This window comes from Coregonus clupeaformis, chromosome 19 (genome assembly GCF_020615455.1).
Source record: "Coregonus clupeaformis isolate EN_2021a chromosome 19, ASM2061545v1, whole genome shotgun sequence".
Taxonomy (NCBI): domain Eukaryota; kingdom Metazoa; phylum Chordata; class Actinopteri; order Salmoniformes; family Salmonidae; genus Coregonus; species Coregonus clupeaformis.
In genome coordinates, this window is record NC_059210.1 from 34,441,996 (window position 1) to 34,464,050 (window position 22,055).

A 22,055-nucleotide genomic window follows, 5' to 3' on the forward strand; every position below is an offset into this window, starting at 1 on the left:
AAATGCTTCACAGAGTTCAAGTAACAGACACATCTCAACATCAACTGTTCAGAGGAGACTGCGTGAGTCAGGCATTCATGGTCGAATTGCTGCAAAGAAACCACTACTAAAGGACACCAATAAGAAGAAGAGACTTGCTTGGGACAAGAAACACGAGCAATGGATGTTAGACCGGTGGAAATCTGTCATTTGGTCTGAGTCCAAATGTGAGATTTTTGGTTCCAACCACCGTGTCATTGTGAGACGCAGAGTAGGTGAACGGATGATCTCCGCATGTGTGGTTCCCACCGTGAAGCATGGAGGAGGAGGTGTGATGGTGTGGGGGTGCTTTGCTGGTGACACTGTCTATGATTTATTTAGAATTTAAGGCACATTTAACCAGCATGGCTACCACAGCATTCTGCAGCCATCCCATCTGGTTTGCGCTTAGTGGGACTATCATTTGATTTTCAACAGGACAATGACCCAACACACCTCCAGGCTGTGTAAGGGCTATTTGACCAAGAAGGAGAGTGATGGAGTGCTGTATCAGATGACCTGGCCTCCACAATCACCCGACCTCAACCCAATTGAGATGGTTTGGGATGAGTTGGACCGCAGAGTGAAGGAAAAGCAGCCAACAAGTGCTCAGCATATGTGGGAACTCTTTCAAGACTGTTGGAAAAGCATTCCAGGTGAAACTGGTTGAGAGAATGCCAAGAGTGTGCAAAGCTGTCATCAAGGCAAAGGGTGGCTACTTTGAAGAATCGAATATCGAAAATATTTTTTTTACTACATGATTCCATATGTTATTTCATAGTTTTGATGTCTTCACTATTATTCTACAATGTAGAAAATAGTACAAAAAATGAGTAGGTGTGTCTTGACTGGTACTGTATATACACCGACACACACACAAGAATGACCTACACACACACACAAAATAATGATCCACACACACACACACACACACACACACAAACAAACACACACACAATGTACATTGTGTCTGATGCTGTTGTAGGTGGGCAAGTCGTAGCACTCGCAGGAGCAACATTAAGAGACCAGTGACCACTGAGACGACATCAGGACTGGGAATTGACCAGAGAGAGGTAAACACCTGCTTTACCTATGGCCCTGTCCAAAATCAACCACTAGCCCTTTCCCTTAACTGGTGTAAGCAATATGGTGATGCCTTCACCTTTCTTCGCATGACCATCATTCTGCATTCTTCGGGGTTGTGTTCACAAGGGCACACAACGTTTAAAATGTTTAAAATAAAATGAGCCAGGTAGTCCCTCTCTGTTTCAGTCCGATCTACAAACCCAGGATGGGTAGGGGCTAGGCCGGGAAAGGAGTTATTGGTTGTTTTCAGAATCAACTTTTTAGTATTGTCTGATTGTCTCTCGCTCTCTGGGTTTATCCAATAGAAGTACTCTCCTGGGAGGAGGAGCCAACACCAGTCCAAGCTGCTTGATCCCTCCCCCTCAGCTGTCACTCAAACCCAGCAGGGTTTCGTGGAGGGGCTGCTGAGTGAGTGTCGCCTGAAGGTAAGGGGTCTCCTGACTCACCACAGCAGGGGCACATCATCTCTGTTGGGCTCTAGACAATCACACAGCATGTTAGAGGTAGATATACAGAGTGATTGTCTGTGTCCGAAATGGCACCCTATTCCCTATATAGTTCACCACTTTTGGAGAAATGTAGTTCGTGTGCAGTGCATCTGTAGCTGAAAAATGTCTGTTTAGTGACCTTTAATTCTTAAAATGATAACATATATCAACACTACATTCAATGAGGGCCAAGTCTTCCTAACTTGAGTTGCGTGTGCTTAATTCTGACCCTTGCATGAATCATGTATTGATATGCATCCCAGTTCTCCACACTTCCCCTAAAGTGTGCCATTGCACACCCCTCATCATGCCAGGTGGCAGGTAGCTTAGTGGTTAAGAGCGTTGTGCCAGTAACCGAGAGGTCGCTGGTTCTAATCCCCGAGCCGAATAGGTGAAAAATCTGTCAATGTGCCCTTGAGCAAGGCACTTAACCCTAATTGCTCCTGTAAGTCGCTCTGGATAAGAGACAAAATGCTAAATGACTAAAAAAGTAATAAATAAAATCCTTAAATCCATGATGGGGAGTGGGCAAGTCCACACTTCGGTAGAAGGGTGTAGAAGTCATGATTTAGGCCAGATTTAGTGTTTGTTGTGTCTTTGTGTGGTGCAGACCAGGCGTATGTTGATGGAGAGGATGGGGAAGGAGAGTGTGGAGTTGGGGCAGGGCGAGGCCAGCATCACAGGCCTGCAGGAGAACACACTGATCCACAGCCTCTGTAACCTGCTGGAGAGGACCTGGGGCCACGGGCTGCAGCTCAAACAGGTTAGTAACAAACAAACACACACACACACACACATTCATACATACTGTACATACACACACACACACACACTGCTGTTTTCCCGTGGTTGAGTTAATGACTGAGTGTTTGTACCGTCCAGGGAGGGTCGGCTCTGTGGTCCCACCTGCTCCACTGCCAGGCCAATGAGGAGAAGATGGAGCCACCATCACCTGCCGAGTCTCCAGGTCAGAGCAGATAAACTCAGCAATAAAAGAAACGTCCCTTTTTCAGGACCCTGTCTTTCAAAGATAATTCATAAAAATCCAAATAACTTCACAGATCTTCATTGTAAAGGGTTTAAACACTGTTTCCCGTGCTTGTTCAATTAAACATAAACAGTTATTGAACATGCACCTGTGGAACGGTCATTAAGACACTAACAGCTTATAGACGGTAGGCAACTCAGGTCACAGTTATGAAAACTTAGGACACTAAAGAGGCCTTTCTACTGACAAAAAAATAAAGATGCCCAGGGTCCCTGCTCATCTGCGTGAACGTGCCTTAGGCATGCTGCAAGGAGGCATGAGGACTGCAGATGTGGCCAGGGCAATAAATTGCAATGTACGTACTGTGAGACGCCTAAGACAGCGCTACAGGGAGACAGGATGGACAGCTGATCGTCCTCGCAGTGGCAGACCACGTGTAACAACACCTGCACAGGATCGGTACATCCGAACATCACACCTGCGGGACAGGTACAGGTTGGCAACAACAACTGCCCGAGTTACACCAGGAACGCACAATCCCTCCATCAGTGCTCAGACTGTCTGCAATAGGACTGAGTGCTTGTAGGCCTGTTGTAAGGCAGGTCCTCACCAGACATCACCGGCAACAACGTCGCCTATGGGCACAAACCCACCGTCGCTGGACCAGACAGGACTGGCAAAAAGTGCTCTTCACTGACGAGTCGCGGTTTTGTCTCACCAGGGGTGATGGTCGGATTCGCGTTTATCGTTGAAGGAATGAGCGTTACACCGAGGCCTATACTCTGGAGCGGGATCGATTTGGAGGTCGAAGGTCCGTCATGGTCTGGGGTGGTGTGTCACAGCATCATCGGACTGAGCTTGTTGTCATTGCAGGCAATCTCAACGCTGTGCGTTACAGGGAAGACATCCTCCTCACTCATGTGGTACCCTTCCTGCAGGCTCATCCTGATATGACCCTCCAGCATGACAATGCCACCAGCCATACTGCTCGTTCTGTGCGTGATTTCCTGCAAGACAGGAATGTCAGTGTTCTGCCATGGCCAGCGAAGAGCCCAGATCTCAATCCCATTGAGCACGTCTGGGACCTGTTGGATCGGAGGGTGAGGGCTAGGGCCATTCCCCCCAGAAATGTCCGGGAACTTGCAGGTGCCTTGGTGGAAGAGTGGGGTAACATCTCACAGAAAGAACTGGCAAATCTGGTGCAGTCCATGAGGAGGAGATGCACTGCAGTACTTAATGCAGCTGGTGGCCACACCAGATACTGACTGTTACTTTTGATTTTGACCCCCCCCCCTCTTTGTTCAGGGACACATTCAATTTCTGTTAGTCACATGTCTGTGGAACTTGTTCAGTTTATGTCTCAGTTGTTGAATCTTGTTATGTTCATACAAATATTTACACATGTTAAGTTTGCTGAAAATACACGCAGTTGACAGTGAGAGGACGTTTCTTTTTTTGCTGAGTTTACATACTAGCCTTGTCACAGATCTGGGACCAGGCTAGACACATACTAGGAATTTAGTACAGTAATATATCTATCTAATCATGCCACAATCATTCTATGGTCTGGTCTGCTAGCCATTAACAAGATAATAGTTTGTCTGCTACGTGTACTCTGTCAAGTCTGATCACATCTGCCAATCACTCTCTCTTCCTGGTTACAGTGTCCAATGGGCTGGACAGCACGAGGCTAGAGGAGGGGCTTCCACCCCCGAAGGGCTCCTTTGTACAGGATATGAGGTAATAAAGCGCAACATAACCCAACGCACAGTGCAACACAACCCAACACACTGCTATCTTTGAAAACCATTGAATTTCTGATCTTTTTTTTAGGTTTGTCCAGACTATGAGTGAGGGTCTCAGTGAGGTGGGTCGGGCGCGGGCCTGGATCCATCTTTCCCTGGAGAAGAAACTGCTCTCGCAACACCTCAAACTGCTGCTGGCCAACCAGAACCTACTCAGGTACACACACATATCACATATACCCTCTTCACAGTACTAACCACAATCATTCCTGTTCCTAAGAACTCTAAGGCTTCATGCTACAATGAGTACCGTCCAGTAGCACTCACTTCTGTAATCATGAAGTGCTTATTATGGCACACATTAACTCCACCATCCCAGACACCCTAGACCCACTCCAATGTGCATACCGCCCCAACAGATCCATAGATGACGCAATCTCAATTGCTCTCCACACTGCCCTCACCTACCTAGATAAGAGGAATACCTATGTGAGAATGCTGTTCATTGACTACAGCTCAGCGTTCAACACCATTGTCCCCTTCAATCTCGTCACCAAACGTAGGACTCCGGGTCTGAACACCTCCCTCTGCAACTGGATCCTGGATTTCCTGACGTGCCGACCCCAGGTGATGAGGGTAGGCAACATCACATCCGCCACGCTGACCCTTAACACAGGGGTGTGTGCTTAGTCACCTCCTGTACTTCCTGTTCACCCACAACTGCGTGGCCACACACTCCAACACCATCATCAACTTCGCTGACGACACAACGGTGGTAGGCCTGATCACCGCCGACGATGAGTCAGCCTACAGGGAGGAGGTCAGTGACCTGGCAGTGTGGTGCCGGAGCAACAACCTCTCCCGCAACGTCAGCAAGACCAAGGAGCTGATTGTGGACTGAAGGAAACAGTGGGGGTGAGCACACCCCCATCTACATCGACAGGGCGGCAGTGGAGCTTGTAGACAGCTTCAAGTTCCTCTGTGTCCAAATCACTAAAGACTTAAAATGGTCCAAACACACACGCACAGTCGTGAAGAAGGCGCCCTCAGGAGGTTGAAAAGTTTGGCATGGGCCCTCAAATCCTGAAAAGGTTCTACAGCTATACCATTGAGAGCATATTGACTGGCTGCATCACTGCTTGGTATGGCAATAGCACCACCCTCAATCGCATGGCGCTATAGAGGTTTGTGCGGACAGCCCAGTACATCACTGGGGCCGAGCTCCCTGCCATCCAGGACCTCAATATAAGGCGGTGAAAATCGTTAAAGACTCCAGCCACCCAAGCCATAGACTATTTTCTCTGCTACCGCACGACAAGAGGTACCGGTGTACCGGTCTGACACCAACAGGCTCTTGAACAGCTTCTATCCCCAAGCAGTACGACTGATTAAATAGCTACACAGACTATCTGAGTTAACCTTGTATCTTTATTCACCTTTTATTAAAATTGTCTCTATGCACACTCACAAGGCCCTACACACACTGTCACTCCAACACACACAAACACTCACTCCATCATTTTCTCACTCACACAGAATATGCGCATACATTTATACTGACTCTACACACCCACTCACCCACTCACATACAAGCTGCTGCTGCTCTATTTATCTTATATCTTGTTGCCAAGTCCCCTTATCCCTATACATATCTACCTCCATCACTCCAGTATCCCTGCACATTGCAAATATGGTATTGGAACTGAATATTTCCTGTATATAGTATGCTTACTTACTTTATTGTGTATTTCTTATTCTTATTTTTTGTGTGTTTTTTCTAGAAATAAATTGTTATTTCATTGTTGTCTTTTGAGTTTGCAAGAAAGGCATTTCACTGTACTTGAAACTTGAGCTGAGCAGAGCCAAGCCAAGCTGTACTGTGCTGCACATCCACGATAGTTGCTAGGACCGTGCTGGAAAGGACAATGTGAAAATAAAATATTTGAGCCAGCACGGTTCGGGTTGGCACGATGACGTGAAAAGGGTAATGACAGATAAATGCTTCATTTATTTTCTCTGTGAGGTGTGTGTTAACTTTTCGGTCCCCTCCCTACAGGCAGCTGTACAAGCCCCATGCGTTCCTCCTGTGTGAGGAGGAGAGGGAGCAGTTCTTGTTCCACCTGCTGTCCCTCAACACTGTGGACTACCTCTGCTTCACACGCACATTCACCTCCATCAGTAAGTCTGGCAGATTCCACAGGGCTGTGTTCATTTGGCACCAAATGAAATAAAACCACCCGCGGGCCAAATTCTGTGAGTTTGGGGAACCCTCAACTAGAGGTACCTGTAAGGCAAGGTCCGTAAACATCTAACATTCACTGAAATGTGAAATGTGTTCACTGCCTGTAAGTCGCTCTGGATAAGAGCATCTGCTAAAAATTTTTTTTTTTTTTTAAATCTTTATTTTAACAGGGAAAAACAGACTGAGACCTGGATCTCTTTTACGGCTGTGCCCTGTGTAAACATGTTGACATGTACAGTTTTAGACATACAGACAAGAACATTTCAAACATACAAAACAAAAACACAATTCAACAGAAACAATCACAGACAACATCATATTGATCCTCCATAACATTTTTAAAATGGGCAATGGACACCAGAGTGTCTAACTTAAGTTGGATCTGTAGTTTGTTCCATAAATAAGGCGCAAAGGAACTGAAGGCAGTCCTACCCAACTCTGTGGAGACCACAGGAGTCTCTAATGTAATCCACATCTGTGATCTGGTTTTAAAATTAGTATATCTAGTGGAAATTAATGATGATCTATATGGAGGTAGTTTTAAAAGAAGTGCTTTATAAATAAACAAGAGAGCATGTTGCTCTCGCCTCACAAATAGAGAGGCCCAACCCACATGATGATATAGGAAACAGTGATGAGTTTTGTAACTATCACCCGTGATAAACCTGAGTGCACAATAGTAAATAGCATCCAGTGGTTTTAATGTGTTTGCCGATGCATGCATATAGATAATATCACCATAATCTAAAACGGACATAAAAGTAGCCTGCACAATTTGTTTTCTATTTACGGAGGACAGACAAGCCCTGTTTCTGTAAAGGAACCCTATCTTGAATTTGAGCTTTTTTCCCAATTCAGTAACATGTTTTTTAAAAGAAAGCCTATCATCTAACCATACCCCTAAGTATTTATATGCAGAGACCTGTTTGATTTGAGTACCATCCAAGCTAGTGATTACAAAAGTGTTTCTAATTGAGAGTTTAGACCTAGAAAAAAACATGACATTTGTTTTCTTAGCGTTTAAAACAAATTTAAGCTGTAAAAGAGACCCCTGTAGTATCCTAAAATCAGACTCCAACTGCATTAAAGCTTGGTCCGCTGTTGGAGCAATAGAGTACATCACTGTGTCATCTGCATATAAATGGAATTTACAATATCTGACATCATCACCAATGTTGTTTATATAAAGTGAGAACAATAGTGGGCCAATTATTGAACCCTGAGGGACCCCTTTAAGTAACTGACCAAAATGTAAAAATTATTGTCTCTTGTGTCCCTTCAGGCATTCCATACCGTGTTGTCATAACACCCATGAAGAAGCTGAGCATCGCCATGACAATGTCCAACCCCTGGGTGTGTGTGTCTGGAGAGCTTGGTGACTCTGGGGTCAGGCAGATCCCCAAGAACACACAGGAGATCTTCTTCCAGGTGAGAGGCTCTGTTCCTCTAGGCTGGGTGGCGTGGATGGAAGCTACTGCTTCGGGAATTCTCCATCAAACACACATGTGCAAACGCGCACACATATACACACACACACCTACACGTACACGCATTCTCACAAATCTCTCTCACACACACACACACAGTTCTCACTCTGGTCTGTCTCTGTCTCTGTGTCAGTGTCAGAACCTGGGCAGGCTGAGCACCCTGCAGTTGGGGCAGGAGAACTCTGGCTTACTGGCTAAGTGTCTGGTGGACTGTGTGATTGTGCACAATGAGATCACTGGACACACCTACAGGTAACACACACATACTGTATGGACACTGTATGGACACACTGTTTTGGCTGTGTGTCAAACCTGCATTGAACTCCACACCTTTTTGACCAAGTTAGTTAGAAAAGTGTTGCTCTAATTTCTGCACTCACCTAGGTCATGTTCATTAGGGCATGCAACGGAAAACATGTTTTAAACGTTCTGCAACAGGAAAGGAAAATTAGTTCAGGTAGTCCCTCCATTTTTGTTTGGTGCCCAATGAATTTGACTCTCCTTCAAAATTCTGAATTGCCCAATCCCAAATGACTTCTCACTTGCCCTATTTCACGTCTAACCTCTGACCCCATTATCGCTCTACACCCCCGCTCTCCTCCCAGGTTCCCGTGTGGCCGCTGGCTGGGGAAGGGTGTGGGTGACGGCAGCCTGGAGAGGGTACTGATTGGTCAGCTGGTGTCTCCCAGAGGAGAGGAGGATTCTGGGAGGTGGACGGGGACACCCCCGGAGCAGGGCTCGCCCCCTCAGAGTGGACGCATGGGGGGTCTGGGGTCACTGGGGCGCAGCAACAGTAACAACAGTATGTATGGGACACACACACACACATATACATAGACACACAGTTTGCAGCTGTCAAAAACAGATATTACACTTTTTTATATGAACAGTCAACCATCATATTTTATCTTTCTATTGTCATGAGTAAAATGCGCAAAAAAAAAATTGCTATACCTTACTTTTAATGCTCTCTTTTCTACGCTCCTTATCGTCTTTCATGCCATTGTCCATCTTCCCATCTCTTCCTCCTCTCAATCCCTCCATCTCTTCTCCATTATCCTCTCGATCTCTCTCTCCTCCATTCAGGACTGTCTTCTGTCCAGGTGCAGGAGGAAATGAGGGAGGCAGTAAACAACCTCGTCAAGCACTTCCACAAAGCAGAGCAGGAGGTAGGTGTGTGTGTGTGTGTGTGTGAAAGATTCCAAAAACAGAAAATAGAGAGAGCACAGCCGAGAGGTCTTATCTCTGATGAGAAGAGTGTGTGTGTGTGTGTGTGTGCTGGTCTGCGCAGGCATGCTTGCGTCTGTGTGTGCGCTAGGCTTGGGGAATTTAGAAGTACCTATAGTATGATTTTCCCCCTACCCCCCCTCCAAATAAACGTCTCTGGACCAGTCTGAAACCCCCTGGATTAGTGGAGGCAGGTGGGAAGAGCTATAGGAGGATGGTCTCATTGTAATGGCAGGAATGGAATCAATGGAAAGGAGTCAAACGTGGTTCCCCCTTCCCCCTACGTGTTTTTTTTTTCAGCTCATGAAATATGGGACCAACACTTTACATGTTGAGTTTATATTTTTGTTCAGTGTATATTAAATCAGAATAAACCAATAGACTATCAAAGCATATATCCTGAATAGTGGCACACTGAGTTTTGGCGCATGAGAAAAAATAAGTGACTATTCGGCTTCAGCTAACCATCCTAAAATCTCATTAGAAATTATGCTGTACTATGCTATTCAGTTCTGTTATGTAAAATGCAAATAATCATTATGTGATCTTGCGAGACATTGGTGCCATGTTGGTGGTACCAGCTGTGGGGAGAGGAGCTGTCCTGTCATCTGAGGGAACCGAGGTAGCTGCAGTAGTGCCGGGATTGGTAGCTGAGGACTTGTTGAGATCTGTAGCCAAGGTGGTGTAATCAGGAGCTGTCAGTGTTGCAGAGATCTGGGCGGGAGCCATCAAGGTCGTGGTGGGGCTGCCATGCTAGTAGCCAGGTCAGATGAGGAAGGAACTGAATCAGGATCTTCAACTATGTCGACTTGCTGGCTGTTGTTTGTGTTTTTGTCAGGCCTATTGGTGGTGGTAGTTGTGCAGCTGTTGCATTTTTAAAAAAGAATGCGCCAATGCTTGTTTGTGTTGTCGCCATTAGCCAGCTGTCAAAGAAATTAGCCTCTGCTAAACGTGCATGCTGCAAAGGGACGTTCTGATTGGCCTCCACATTGCACACACCTAGTCTACAGTTCTTCATCATTCTCGCCACCACCAGAGAGAAGACTGGGAAGAAACCACCATTTCCCTACCTCTAGGCTGCTATACATATTTATTTGGTTTTTCATGGAATTTTAAGGGTAATTAAATCATTTATTTTGAATTTATCAGAATAGATTTTCCAGAAATAGTTTTACCAGCTCTGTGTATTCTCAAATTAAAAATTTACATTTACATGAAAGTCTATGGTAAGACCTGAAAATGGTTGTCTAGCAATGATCAACAATCAATTTGACCGAGCTTGAAGAATTTTGAAAAGAATAATGGGCAAATGTTGCACAATTCAAGTGTGGAAAGCTCTTCGAGACTTACCCAGAAAGACTCACAGCTGTAATCGCTGCCAAAGGTGCTTCTACAAAGTGTTGACTCAGGGGTTTGAATACTTATGTAAATTAGATATTTCTGTTTCAATTTAATCCATTTTGAATTCAGGCTGTAACACAACAAAATGTGGAATAAGTCAAAGGGTATGGATACTTTCTGAAGGAACTGTATCTGAGATGTGCCAAATAAATTATCTCCAGCTCAGGGGTCTCATAACCGTTTCATTTCACATTTCATATCTGCGTGCGGCATTTCTGAAAAGACTGTGTACGTCAAAAAATATTGAGATTTATAAACTTGGTGGACGTCACATATACGCATGTTTCCAAGGTGTTCCTAATGTTTGGTTTACTCTGTGTATATTGGATTTAGCAATGGAATCATAAGTCGTATAATTATACACTGAGTATACAAAATATTATGGACACCTGCTCTTTCCATGACATAGACTGACCAGGTGAATCCAGGTGAAAGCTATGATCCCTTATTGATGTCAGTTGTTAAATCCACTTCAATCAGTGTAGATGAAGGGGAGGAGACAGGTTAAAGAAGGATTTTTAAGCCTTGAGACAATTGAGACATGGATTGTGTATGTGTGCCATTCAGAGGGTAAATGGGCAAGTCAATAGATTTAAGTGCCTTTGAACAGGGTATGGTAGTAGGTGCCTGGCACACCGGTTTGTGTCAAGAACTGGAACGCTGCTGGGTTTTTCATGCTCAACAGTTTCCAGTGTGTATCAAGAATGGTCCACCACCCAAAGGACATACAGCCAACTTGACACAACTGTATTTCTGTATGGACCTCGCTTTGTGCATGGGGGCATTGTCATGCTGAAACAGGAAAGGGCCTTCACCAAACTGTTGCCACGAAGTTGGAAGCACAGAATTGTCTAGAATGTCATTGTATGCTGTAGTGTTAAGATTTCCCCTCACTGGAACTAAGGGGCCTAGCCCGAACCATTATTCCTCCTCCACCAAACTTTACAGTTGGCACTATGCATTGGGGCAGGTAGCGTTCTCCTGGCATCTGCAAACCCAGATTCGTCCGTCGGACTGCCAGATGGTGAAGTGTGATTCATCACTCCAGAGAACGTGTTTCCACTGCTCCAGAGTCCAATGGCGGCGAGCTTTACACCACTCCAGCCGATGCTTGGCTTTGCGCATGGTGATCTTAGGCTTGTGTGCGGCTGCTCAGCCATGGGAACCCATTTCATGAAGATCCCGATGAACAGTTCTTGTGTTGACGTTCCTTCCAGAGGCAATTTGGAACTCGGTAGTGAGTGTTGCAACCGAGGACAGACAATTTTTACGGGCTACAAAATTGTATATCATAAACTACAGTTTAGGAACAATGGGAAAGTTATTCTGCTTTGAAAGTTGATTAACTTGTAACCCAACTTTTTAGAAAATGGCCCTTGAATGTTTTGGTACACCTACTGCAGAGCTCTTCTTTGTCTACACCTATTCAGCATCGTTCACACCCTCTGAAGCCTTAGCTACACCCATCTCTTTAAGGATTCACATGTGAGGCCATGTGCTAAACAGAGTGAGGAAGGTATTTGAGTAAACAACCAAAGATTTCAAGACTGAAAGTGGTGAAAGTAGTAGCCTACAATAAGGAAAAACTCCAGGTAAAAATATACTATCTAGTCCTTGGCCTATATCCTAATCAGACTTTGCACATTTGCATAGTTGCAATATCAAAAATAGAAAGTGTCCAGATAAAAATATTTTATAAATATTGTATAATTATTAGATGATGCTTACCCAAACACACTTGTCTAAATTGATTGGTCATGTGAAAGTAACGCTATAACCACCCCCCAGCCACATCTACCTAAGAAGATGGGTCACTATTGTCTAGACATGTACACATGTTCATGAAATACAATAGATGGACGTAATCACCCCCAGACACACCTGGCAAACTTGATGAGTCTTTTGGTTTAGACCTGTAGCTAAGCTAGCTAAACAATGAACCATAATCCCAACCCATACTACTAGCAATACAAACGGATTGTCATAGCCAGCCACCATGCATGAAATGCTGTAGTATGAATCTGCAAGTACCTAAACCTAACCAACTACGTTCAATGTTAGCTAGCTAGCTAACATTAGGCTATAACTAGCAATGCAAATAGAAACTTACCCGTATATATGGATGAACACTTTACGGCAGACTGGAACCCCTTTAACTAAGTAAGACGTTCTGTGTCGTGTCCGTTTTGTTTGGCCCGCGTTGCGTCAAATCACTCCGGTTCACACTGACCGTGTGCAGAAAGAAGTCCATCACAGCTTTTTCCCACTGATCTTTGTCAATAGTGCCTTCTAAATTCAGGGCAGCAATGTTGTTGAGAGTAGTAGCAACACTTTTGCAGTTCTCCATGGCTAACGTTAGATCTTATAAAAAAGCCACGGTAGCAAGTATCTACACATACTGAGCAGCTCATGTTATAGAGAGAAGCATTCTACATGACAGACCAATCCGAACGCATCTCTCGGCATGTCCAGCCTATCCATTATCTCTGACAATCATGGCTAGAGGGAAAGTTCCAGTCTTTTTCTATGGCTAAACCAACTAGGCTCATAATTTAACAATTGTATTCGTATTTACAGATGGCATACAAGTCTTATTAAGGCACATGAAAGTTCACATGTTCCAGAAGGTATTTCTGCCAAAAAAAAACGCATTGAGTTCTAGTTCAAATGCCTCTCCTGTGAAGTAGTGACGTGCGACATACGCCTAGCTTCCTGAAACAGGTCACATTTGTGGTTGACTAGAGCGCATTTAAGTCTGGCAAAGACTATATATATTTTTTCTTTGTATTGCATAGATACATAGCCAATGACCAATAATCTGCATTAAGGGGAATGACCACTCCGGAGGCACCAATAAGGTCGTACTCTCAACTGTGCAACAGTGTAGGACCGATTCATGCTGGAAGTATCTAAGTGGAAAAGGAAGGGATTTACAGTTATTTTTTGAATGTCTTGTTTATTGTTTTGTGGGAGGGTTATTGGAGGACAACTGGAGGTCTACTTAGAGTTAGTATGGATAAGTATTTCAAAATGGTGGTAAGGACAGTGATAAGTATCTCAAAATGTAACCCATGATGATGATCAGTGAATTAAGTATAGCTAGCTATAATTCCAATGGTTTGGCTGATAATAAGAAAGGAAGAGCAGTTTTTACATGGCTAAAGGATAAAGATTACCATATTTATTGTCTTCAGGAAACTCATTTAATATCTTCTGAAGTGGCCTGGGAAAAAGAATGGGATGGTCAAATGTATTTCAGTCATGGGTTAAGAAATTCAAAAGGTGTTTTGATCCTATTCAAAAACGATTTGGATCTTGAGGTACAATCCATTAAAATAGATCCTTGAGGAAGATGGATTGCCTTGAATATACTACTTGATGATAAACAGTTATGGCTCATAAATCTATATGGACCGAATAAGGACTATCCAAACTTCTTTGAAAACAATGAATAACACCCAGTCGCAACTGAATTGTGGTTGCATTTGGCTGCTTGCTAGGAGGTTGGTAGTTGTCCTGAGTTTCATCGGGTCTCATGTCCTCTGGGAGGATGGGAACCCAATTGCGCACAGCCATGTTGTGCAACACACAGCAAGCCATTACAATTCTGCACGCTTTCTCAGGCTTGTACAGGAGTCTCCCACCGTGTGTATCAAAGCACAGCCATCTCCCTTTTATTGCACCTATTGTACGCTCCACAAGGGAGCAGATGCGACACTGGAGCTCATTGAAGCGCCTCTCTTGTGCGTCCTGGGGGTTGGTGAGCAGCCAGGGTTTAAGGGGATATACCCTATCATCTGGGAGGAGGAGGAAAAAACATTTACATGATGCAGGGGAAATAATTGTGACTATTTCATAATTAGGCCTGCTAACTATATAGCTTATATATAGTCTGTTGCTCACACTGCTGTTCATCCGGATGAACGAGTCGTGACTTGAACCGGGCCAAAGGTCAACAACATTGGTGAGTGCCATTTGTAGATCACAAATCACTTGCACATTGATGGAGTGGAAGTTTCCAGTTCACGTACACAAACTCGTTCTCACTGTTGCCCTTATTGCAACACGAGTGCAGTCGATCGCCCCGATTACAATTTGGAAAACCGGCCATCGCTGCAAATTGCAGTTTGTTTGCCTGTTCACCGGCTGTGTAGGGGAACCGTACGTACCTCGGACACAGACGGATGATGCCAGGGGAGGGCTGTGATATTCCCGATCTGCCACACAGTTCCCTCTGAAAGGTCCCTGTGGCTAGGAACCCAACAGTGGTCAAAACCTGTACATGGACAGGTATTGCCTGATTGCGGCGTGTAGGCCGTGCAAGCATTTACACCAGTTCAGCACATAGGTCCAACAAAATGGCTCTGGGGAACCTGTATTGGCTCATAAGCCAGTCATCATCATGGGCAAAAAAATCTGCTAGTCTCAAAAGATGCTCGCGGAGAAAAACCATGCCAACGCAGCCATGGCCTTTGGATGCAACTAGTCTAGAACACACATGGGTCTATTTATATATACATAGACAATTTGGAGTAATTGCTTGCACCAGTGCTGTGAAATGCATCAATGTTAAATGCTAATGAGTAATAATTGATTAGCCTATAAGGAGTAGCCATAGGCCAAAGTGACAAATTATATCTAACCTAGAATGTAAAAAATGTGCTAAAATAATAAGTGACAATAATAAGAATAATACAAATAATTATGCATTTTATTTGTATAGCAGTATTTTAACAACAATGTGCAGGCTATATATAGGCTTAAGTCTAACAGGCTACTGTGTAGTGTATATTTTTAGCCTCTAGGATGTGTGTACGCATGGTCTAAAGTTTGCGGCGAGGAAAGCACATTCTCACATTTCAGTTCTTATAAATTCAAACTTCTGCGTGAAAACTGCTGCACATGTTTTGGGGTATAATTTGTACGTACGCAACGTTTTGTAAATGAGGCCCCAGGGCTCCAGCTATGAATTTGGTTTGCTAACTTGCTAGATAAGTGGCTAGTTTGCGAGATCAAGCTTCTTGGTTACAGCAGAGACAATCAATCCCCTCCTGGATCATTATCCCTGCTGCCTAAATTGTTTTGTGGGTTCTTTACATTTGGAAAGAAATAGCGTCCCTTGTGTCCACTGCCGGTAATACCGTATACCCCGGTATGGTACAGGAACTGTATGAAAATCTGGAGACCGCCCAACCCTAGTGTGTTCGTGTTTCTTGTGCACGATTCATGACCTTCACTCTGCAAGGCAGAATCTCTCACAGTTATAAGGCAGACTGGCTTTTTTCTCTCTAGTCTATGGCCTGCTCTGACCTCCCCTTTAAAAGCCTGCACTGGGGCCGTATCCACAGTGTCTCAGAGTAGAAAATTGGTCATAAGTCTAAGAATATACATTTTACTCCTACTCTTATGGCAAAAAATAAAAGCTATTCATGAAGCCTCTTTAGTCATAAGAGTCCTACCTAGTCGACAGATTTTTAGGAGAGCTCGAGCTGTCCTAACCAGTTAAGTTACCAGCAGGTGTCTTGATGAAAGGCAGCGAGTCAGTGGTTCCCATGCCATAGACAGGCATTTGCTTTTAAGATACTGTATGATTCAGTGCAATAGGCCTATCACAGTATTTAAAAAAAAATGTATGCATGCCAACATCTTAGGCAAGAATAAAGAGTAGGCAAAGTGATCGTGTCAGGTTAAAATGATAGGCTATCAAATGTTTTACCATTGCAACATTTGGTTCACCTTGGTTTTGTGTAGCGTGCTATAGAGTTCACAGCTGGCGATGCCTCATTGCGATTGGTTATTCCCCATGATTTGCAACAATGTCAATGAGCGTCACCACAATCTTTCCTTTGCGGTACCTTAAACTGTCGTGATTACGAGCTGAGTTAAACTTTTATGAGTTGATTTTACTCCTGGATCAGAGTTTCTCTGAGCAGTGTTTTAACATCATCCTAAAACCTACTCTGAGCTAGGAGTTTTTTTGTTTGTCCTAAAACATTTTTTTTTTTTTACAGGATTCCTAGGACCTTTTCTGAATGCTTAGTGGATACGGGCCCTGACCTCCCCTTTAAACACCCAGCCCTGTAGAGACTGTTGGTGAATCACGGCAGTATTTACATTTTAGTCATTTAGCAGACGCTCTTATCCAGAGCGACTTACAGTTAGTGAATGCATACATGTTTGTTTTTTTCATACTGGCCCCCCGTGGGAAACAAACCCACATCCCTACCGGCCAAACCCTCCCCTACCTTGGACGACGCTGGACCAATTGTGCGCCGCCCATGGGTCTCCCGGTCACAGCCAGCTGCGACAGAGCCTGGACTCGAACCAGGATCTCTAGCGGCACAGCTAGCACTGCGATGCAGTGCCTTAGACCACTGTGCCACTCAGTATTGCTACCATGGGGCCTGTAGCTCACCGTAATTACATTTTAAATGGATGCCACTTAACCCCTGCCATCAGGACAATGCATCTACCAATCAGCTTAAATAAATTGCCCTTTCCTTGGCACAGCAGAGGCTGAGGAGCCTTGCAGATTTACACCGGCCCTCAGTGAATTGTAAATGAAAGAAAATTGAAAAGAAAGTGCCTTAAAATCCATTAAATTATAATGTATAAAAACACACTGCTTTGGGTGATTGTGTCACAGCAAGTGCTTTGGATTTGGTTGTTTTAATTCTTAATATGCTGTTGGAACCTGGAGGAAAAGCTGAAGCGTGGTACTTTGAAAGCCCTCTGGAAATGAAGTGTACTAAATAATATCGCCCTCGGTTGGGGTTTGTCACCTTGGCAACCATAATTAAACTCCTCCACACTCCAGCCCGACAATTGTTACGATACCATAGGCAAGACAATAGTGCCTCATTTGTAAGGACACTTTATGGGACCTGTGAAAATTGGCTACTCTCATACCATTGAACACATATGCCAAATTTCATCATTGGGGTGGACTCCTGGCTTACTAAACGTGCTTTCCAATTTCTGTGATAATATGCCCAAACATTTCTGAATGTAAGACCTCTCCTCTCCTCAGAGGGGGAACCTGACTGCTCTGCTGTGTGGAGAGGGGGGGCTGGTGCGCTCCCTGGAACAGTTCCTCCTCCACGGCTTCAAGTCCTCGCGCCTATTCCAGAGGAGTGTGTTCATATGGGACTTTGTGGGTAAGTGGGTGTGTGTGTGTGCACGTGGACAGAAATTGTGGAGTGTAGTAATGTAATTCCATATAATTTGACTCAATCTTGTGGCTGATAGTACAAGTTAACTTTTACATTATTCATTGTTAGTGCAGCACAGCATGATTCATCTAGGACACTCAGTAAACAGCCTCATCTTTGCCTTCAAACAGTTATTACGACATCCTAGAAAATATATTTATAGAACAGTACTTACACTTACTGAAATCATATAACAACTTCTCAATTTGGCTGACTCCTTAGCTCAGATCCTTATTCCATAGTTATCCAGAGGTCATCCCTGTCATATAAATAAAATTACTAGAATTCTAGTGTAGGATTAGTCATTCTATTTCTATGAACCCTGTCCTTCTAATGTGATACCTGTTCCCCACCTCTCCCCCACAGAGAAGGTGGTGGTTTCCATGGAGACGGCGGATCAGATGGGTGACTTGCGGGGGTCAACGGAACTGTGTGACTCTCTGTGTCACTATGCCAACGCTATCAATGCCTCGCCGCGGAACATCGGCAAGGAGGGCAAGTTCCAGCTGCTGATCTGCCTGGGAGTCAGGTGAGAGGTCAAAGTTGAAAGTTCAAACGGCAATGGAGAGGGAGATGGTAGGGGCCAGGAGGATGTAACGTCACATCACAAAACATTCAGATATACTGTAAATATATTTAGTAGAACAGATATGACTGTCATGCAAAATAGGGAATAATTTCAGCTCTGATCATCCTATTTCTATCTGCGTGTTCAGAACCCTGCATCCTTCTGAATAGACCCCAGTTGTGCAGGTGTGACTTGATAGATGCATTCGAACAGGGCCTTCTAATGGAAATCTGAACGTCACCACTGCCCTCTGGTGGTTGTGTTAATTGTGTCAGTCAGAGTTACACAATTTCCCTCCCCCGGAAGCCCCTGAGCGCTTCTCAGACAGTAGCTTGCAGCAGGACTAGGCCTGTATCCACAAAGCATCTCAGAGTAGATAATTGGTCGTGTGAGAATGCTGAGAATATACATTTTACTCTTATGAGTAAACATAAAAGCTATGCATAAAGCCTCTTTAATTATGAGTCATACCTAGTCAACAGATATTTAGGACACCTCATGAGCTGTCCTAACCAGTTAAGAGTTACCAGCAGGTGTCTTGATAATAGAAAAATGCAGCGAGTCAGTGGTTCCTGCGCCACATGCAATTGCTTTGGAGTTGTTCAAATGTTTAGATAATTCTATATGATAAATAACCTAGATCTGCATACAACAGCATCTCTTGTGTCTTTGACAATGATTTCACAAGGCCTATTTCACATCATATGCCTAAAAACGTATAACAAATAGGCTAATAAAAGTTTTTCTTTTGATTATTTAATTACCTACATTGTTATTTCAAGTTATCCCTTTGGAGCGCAATATCATGTTGTATGAGTTGGCTCAGAGTTTGTCTGGGCAGTGTGTTAACATCATCCTAAAACCTACTCTGAGCTGGGAGTTTTTTGTTGTTGTCTTAAAACAGGTTTTATCAGGATTCCTATGACCTTTTCTGAGCGGCTTTGTGGATACGAGCCCTGGTCTCCAAGGCCCAGGGGCGGCACTATACATTTTTCACTGGGGTAGGGAAGGGGTAGCTTGGTCCATGCATACGAGTGTTTGTAATATATGGTACATGCGTGTATGTGCAAGGCCTATTCTAGAGGGGGCCTCAGTCACAGACCTGACCCATTTACATCACACACTGTTATTTCAGCGAGGAATTTTGTCTGTAAGTGGTCTGAAGGGCTTTGGTAGGCCTTGGAGCTTGCTTTTGAAAAAGGGGTGCTTTGTTTTGACATAGTACTCTTCTTTATATTGTATCTACATTTTCCTCCGACGGACTACCTAGGTAGTAACTGACCACTACTGCAAGAGGCATCAAATAAAACCTATATCGAATGAGCTCACTTAAATTGATTTTGTTGAATTTTAAATAAAATGCCTAACTTGAATCTGAGGACCTAGTCAACAGCTCCAGGTACAAGTTGCCCCTATAGGCACAGATTTAGGATCAGCTTCCTCTCGCCAATTCCAATCCTTAACCATTATTGCGTAAATGCAGAACTTTGCTTAGATCAGTTGGCCTTAGGGCAACTTCGTCCTAATCAGAGGAATCATGGGATGGATATAGAGAGGTGAAACATTCAGAACATTGCAGATAGAAATGTAATGAATAGAGCGGACATGATCCCTCTATTCTACATGTTAGGCAATCAGATTTGTTCTACACAATGCATTTATGTCTGAACGTTATGTAGCATTGCGCCCTCCTGAACAGACCTGTGGAGAAAGTTATGATTTGACCTTTGACTCTCTGTGTTGGCAGGGACCAGCTGCTGCCCCAGTGGCTCCCCCTGTTGGCCGGATGCCACCTGTCGGCTCGTCTCTATGAGGAGTCGGCTTTGGTCCGGGACTGCGCCGCCGTCAACTCCCTCTACCGCATCCTCCACACCCTCCACGAGTTCCCCATTACCCTGGAGACGGCCCTCATTAAGGGGGTTGACCTCTAACTCCACCGCCACTGAGGACACTGGGATATGGAGTTTTACCCCTATTCACAGAATGCACAACGTACACAGGGTAGCAGGACATCAATAAAGTTGAGTGACTGCTAGGGCTGGCATAATTACCGTATAACCGACGGTTATGGATGAAGACCGTCATGAAAATAAAATCACCTTCATAACCGTTGAAATTATTATAATATTTTTTGGGGGGGTGGAATTAACAGCTGACGGGACGGCTTAGCATTTGTGCGGTTAAGTCCGTTTCTGCTGTAACATGGACTCTACAACGGTGAAACTTTGTTGCTCCTTGCTGAAATAAGCAGGATGTTGTAGCGAACAAGTATTCGGTTGCCTAGGCAATGCCCCCCTCCCTGCAGCAGCGCATGCAGTCAGGAGCAAAGGTGAAAGAAAATGTGTGTCTTTTAAAGTGGCAATCTGCGGTTGGAACGATAACAAAGCACACCTGCTTTGGTAAAAAGCTAAGGGATGGGGCTGGAGAAATGTAACCACTCTCAAATTCATAAACAGAGCTATGGATACGAAGACTGACCATCCATGATGTCAAAATGATAGTTTTAACCAAGTTTTAGGGTAAAGTGTTTGTTTAGATTTACTTTGTTTACATACATTGGAGTAAAACAAGCTTATATTATAGGTTCTGATGGGGTATGACATTTGAATTAAACTCATGAGGCATTTGTAAGTTATATTCTTCAAGAATCAATGGGTACAAATCAATCATTCACAAGTCCAAAAATGGATGTAGCAACTGCAGATTGCCCCCCCCCCCAAAAAAAAAAAAAAAAAAAAAAAATGGTTTTGCTATTCCCACGGTTATAACGGTGACCGCGGTCATTTGGCTGACTAATTACCGTCATCCAAAATGACATGACCGTCACAGCCCTAGTGACTACCTCTCCCTGTGTTCTCTTCTTCCTCTCCACACCAATCTGAGAAGACTTGGCAGTTGTAAGTAAGCAGTGTGGCACAAGCTCGTCATTGGATCATCACTTCTTCAATCCTGTCCGATCTAGTGTAGAGGAAGGAAAGGAGACTATGACAGGAAGTTACTTTAAGCCAAAGTCACACGAAGCAATCTGGACACAATTTTTGTTGCTTGCAACAAAGTTGAATCTGGGTTGCTCAGTGTGTCAACCCACAAAGATGGCCAGCAACTTAGTTGCATTGCATTGCAAAAGCTAGAAATCGGTCCTATTTCACCAACTGACTGTATGCAATGTCCAATCAGTGAGCAGAAAAAAGTTTAGCTACAAGACTTGTCATATCGTTCCGTTCGGAACTCCGATGTCAATTGCAACCAGGGTTGGGTAGGTTACTAAATGTAATCCGTTAGTTACTAGTTACCTGTCCAAAATGTATCAGTAACATAATCTTTGGATTACCCAAACTCTGTAATGTAATGTGATTACTTTCTCGCTTAGGTGGAACAAACTTAAACTTGCGCCTTTATTTAATGCTGAATTGAATGTCATTAAGAAAACAGAAAGGTGTCCGAAAAGAACAAAACATCTGCAAACATCCTTTAAAAAAAAGTAATCCAAGAAGAAATCATCTAATTTTTCAAAAGTATCTGCAATCCGATTACAGCATTTTAGCTGGTAACATAACTGATTTAAAGTTGCATATATTTAATTTCTTCTCAGAT

The 22,055-nt window shown here is 44.0% G+C and overlaps 1 protein-coding gene across 1 annotated transcript in view; it reads left to right on the forward strand.

Moving 5' to 3' along the window:
• LOC121532063 (DENN domain-containing protein 5B-like) overlaps positions 1-21,085 on the forward strand; it is a 46,852-nt gene extending 25,767 nt beyond the window's left edge. The window contains exons 8-21 of the mRNA XM_041837728.2: positions 1,004-1,091; positions 1,410-1,529; positions 2,203-2,355; positions 2,475-2,559; positions 4,245-4,320; positions 4,414-4,542; positions 6,382-6,503; positions 7,850-7,995; positions 8,188-8,306; positions 8,660-8,856; positions 9,141-9,223; positions 17,713-17,839; positions 18,260-18,422; positions 20,209-21,085. Coding sequence (XP_041693662.1) covers positions 1,004-1,091; positions 1,410-1,529; positions 2,203-2,355; positions 2,475-2,559; positions 4,245-4,320; positions 4,414-4,542; positions 6,382-6,503; positions 7,850-7,995; positions 8,188-8,306; positions 8,660-8,856; positions 9,141-9,223; positions 17,713-17,839; positions 18,260-18,422; positions 20,209-20,392 — 1,792 coding nt within the window. The 3' untranslated portion in view covers positions 20,393-21,085. The remainder of the gene's footprint in view (positions 1-1,003; positions 1,092-1,409; positions 1,530-2,202; positions 2,356-2,474; positions 2,560-4,244; positions 4,321-4,413; positions 4,543-6,381; positions 6,504-7,849; positions 7,996-8,187; positions 8,307-8,659; positions 8,857-9,140; positions 9,224-17,712; positions 17,840-18,259; positions 18,423-20,208) is intronic.
• The last annotated feature ends 970 nt before the right edge of the window (positions 21,086-22,055 follow it).